This window comes from Acyrthosiphon pisum, unplaced genomic scaffold (assembly GCF_005508785.2).
Source record: "Acyrthosiphon pisum isolate AL4f unplaced genomic scaffold, pea_aphid_22Mar2018_4r6ur Scaffold_17902;HRSCAF=18575, whole genome shotgun sequence".
In the NCBI taxonomy this organism is placed as follows: domain Eukaryota; kingdom Metazoa; phylum Arthropoda; class Insecta; order Hemiptera; family Aphididae; genus Acyrthosiphon; species Acyrthosiphon pisum.
In genome coordinates, this window is record NW_021766986.1 from 1 (window position 1) to 3,694 (window position 3,694).

General features: G+C 26.2%; 1 protein-coding gene across 1 annotated transcript; it reads right to left on the reverse strand.

The window, feature by feature from the left end:
• Window positions 1-913: 913 nt before the first annotated feature.
• LOC100169133 (ATP synthase subunit b, mitochondrial-like) lies at window positions 914-2,450 on the reverse strand (the record flags this gene model as incomplete). The annotated part of the gene is made up of 3 exons (XM_001952311.5): window positions 914-1,936; window positions 1,999-2,187; window positions 2,268-2,450. Coding segments are annotated over 3 exons (543 nt in total), but the record flags the coding sequence as incomplete, so codon positions are not given.
• Between the last annotated feature and the right edge of the window lie 1,244 nt (window positions 2,451-3,694).

Here is a 3,694-nt window from a genome sequence, read left to right on the forward strand (position 1 = left end):
GAACACGAAATCAGAGGACCAAGGGATTAAAGATAATAGTGATTAATATAAATTTTTTAGTAATTTAATAATATAAATTGTAAAATATTAATGCAGTGAAACTTTCCATATTACAGAGTCTGATGGTCAACATAAATACAATTTGTATTATAAAGAATTCAATTAAATATATAATTAAATGAATTTAGTTCTTATTTTTTTATAAAAAATAAAATAAACAAAATAATTATGCATATTATCAAAACACATATAACGACCTCCAATCACTCAATTCTTGCGTCGATCTCTGGATCTACACCAGTAGATATTATATAACAATTGTATAAATAAATAATAAAATGTTATCGTTTCAAGTGAGAAAACTAAATAATATAAGAAGCGTGGTTTTTACAGTAATACATCATATTTATAAAGAAAACCATTTTTTTAAATTACTGTTAATACTGAAAGCAAAAAATATTTATATGTTCAAACAGCTATTTCCTTTACAGTACTTATGTATGTATTGAATAATAACTCCTCAAAAGTTCAAAAACCACCAAAACAAATATATTGTCAATATAATATAGAAATAACGAAAATAAAAATTAATAAAAATAAAAATATAAAATATTGTTGTTACGTGGAAGTATACAATGTAATAACGGCGTAAATATTTTATTTTTATCGTTATAGTGTGAAAATTAAATAATATAAAAATGTATAAAAGTTTGAAAATATCAATAAAATAATGTATATATTTTATACCTACAGCCGTAAGTCAGGTGTATGTTAATTAATTCTTTTAAAATTCTGGTTTAAGGGTCAGAATATTGTAATATATTATGATGATAGCATTGCAGAGAGAAAAGCATTTGCAAGCATGTTTTCCAAAATCAACCTTGCTCTTATAGTCTTATGTACATCCCATATTTTACAAGCAGTTTGACGCTGGCTTCGGAACAGTACCTAGTCACCCAAATCCATAACAATGATCGAAAACATTTAATAAATATAATTAGAAATTTATGTATGACACAAATTAGGATGAACGTATGAAAGAAATGAACCTTCTTAAAATGGATAATTGTTCAAAAAAATATATTAATTATTTAAATTATAGAAAAGAAATACGGAATGGTGTTCGTGCTTTCGTTTTAAATTTCCAATTAGAGGGAAGAACACTAATAATATTGCAAAGCATTTAATATGTGTGCCTTTACAGATTTAATGTAAATGCGTTAAAGATCATGGGGAAGCTTTCTGTAAACACCTTTGTACAGACGAAACTTTTTTTGGTGATATGACGTACCTACTCAAATACATTAATTGATTTAAACCAATTGAATAACGAAACAAATCTAAGTTATATCACTAATGTTGTTTTTGAAGAAAACTATGATAATAACAAAATGAAACAATGCTCCCATCAAGATAATATATTTAATATTATATATAAATACACAATATGATTCCGAAACACAACAATTGAAAAATAATTTCAATTCAATTTGCAATTTGGTCACAACTAACAAGCAGGAGGGCGCCCATTTAAAGTCGAAAGGCTATCGGTTTGTGCTATATTTTAGTGGTGGTAAAATTTTATGCCATAGATTACAAAATTATTGTTCAGTAATTTATTATGGTAAATGATTGTTTCACATAATATTTTCAATTATCTTGGGATACACTTAAAGCATAAAAATAATAGCTACTGATGAGGTATTACACATACCGAATTTCTATACGTCATAATAGTTAGCATACGTTCTATACGTCATAAGCATTATTTTTCTTTTGCAGCTAATATTTGCAGATCTTTGATACATTTTTTGAAGTTGTCATTTTCATTAATACTAGACTTTACATTGTCTAGGATCCATTTTACCATGAATCTATGTTGTACCGTGCGTGTCAGGTTAGCTAAACCCACTTGATAATCCAAACGTCTTTTTACCTTAAAATAAATAAAATATTATAGATATTTATACAATACTTTTTTACATTTAAATATAATACCTGGTTGTACGCTCGAATGAGCCGTCCTCGATACGCAGCTTCCAACTGAATAGCTACGTTCTCTCGTTTAGCTCGAATTATTTGGGTTTGTGCTTCAGTTCTCCACACTTCTATTTTTTGATGTTCAACCGTTTTCCTTAAACTGTCGATCTCACCTATTCGGCTGGAATTACAAGACGCTTCATATTCCTAAATCAAATGAGATATTATATTAGTTAGTTATATTAAATTTCAAGAATTTAATAAAAATAATTTCAATCAATACATACTTCAATTTCTCTATCGATGGAGCTCGCCAAAGATGCTCCGAATTTTTTCCAACCAACATAAAATACTCCGATTGTAGCTAACACATATGGGAACTCATGGTCGACTACCCATATTTCCTTACTTAATAGAAAAGTCGTAATACCAGCAGCAAGAACGTATGGACCTAGAGAACAATTTTGTTTTCATGACAATTTTGATAAAATTTACAAAAAAAATAAATATTTTTAAACACATGAAAACGTTTAGTTAATGGTATATTTTAGAATATATTTTATAATAACACAATATTTTAAATTATTTTGGTATTATATATTACTATATATTAGGGATTATTATTAAATTTAGATTCATGATAATCGTATATATTACACAGTCAAAGGATGTGTATAATGTGCCGTATGGCACTAACTATGTTATTCTATAATGTGTACCTAACAATATTATTGACCATGACGCTTATTTGTATCGTCAGGTTTAATTATAATTTGGTCAACTTAAAGTAATAAACTTATTATATATATATTTATTTCTATCAGTGTCATTGAAAATATTATGCTATAAAATATGTGTTAATTAATCGTACCTCGGTTAATAATGCAGACATATATGATTATTTAGAATTATTTTTTAAAAACCTGCACAAATCAACTAAAAACAAATCACAAGAAAATTGTCCACAATTGTAAGACATAAAAGTGTTTGTTTATTATATTTCAGTTACACAAATGATACGTTTTAAGTAGGTAATAATATGACTTTGATTTGATTTTCATGATATTTTAGATTTCGATTGAATCAATGAATATATAATATTGATTTTACAGTGAAGTGTTTATTTTATAATATAGTCATCACTCATCACTCATTACCTATTGAGCAGTTAAAATGCTTCAATCATCAACTTCAATATATTATCTGATTTGAAAGCAAATCTGGTTATCTAGACATCTAGTACTATTTTTTTTTAAAGTGAAAGGGGTTTGAGGTCAAAAGAAAAAAACCTTACTACTTTTCTTAGCAATTGAGAAAAACAAAAAATTGTTTTATTTCATAATATGCTACTATTTTTAATAATTGTAATTAATATATTATTATAACTAAAACATTTTTTCTACAATATCAAGATAAAAGGACAGTTTCTTCTCAAAAATATTGTTTTCTTATATTATGTGTTAACAGAGGACTTCACACCCATTACCCGCATTGCGTTATCTTTGTATCACTTAGCTTATTTGTGTTCAGCAGATCCAACTGTATATTTTTAGCATTTAAATAAATTAGTGTGAATTGTTAATTGATCTAATAAGTACCTGTTAACTAACTTAAAGTTAATATATTATTATTATAATGTTTGTACGGTGGATTTTCAAAATATTTTAGCTTTAAATAAGTTATGAGTATGCAAAATACTATAGGGCAAAATGTA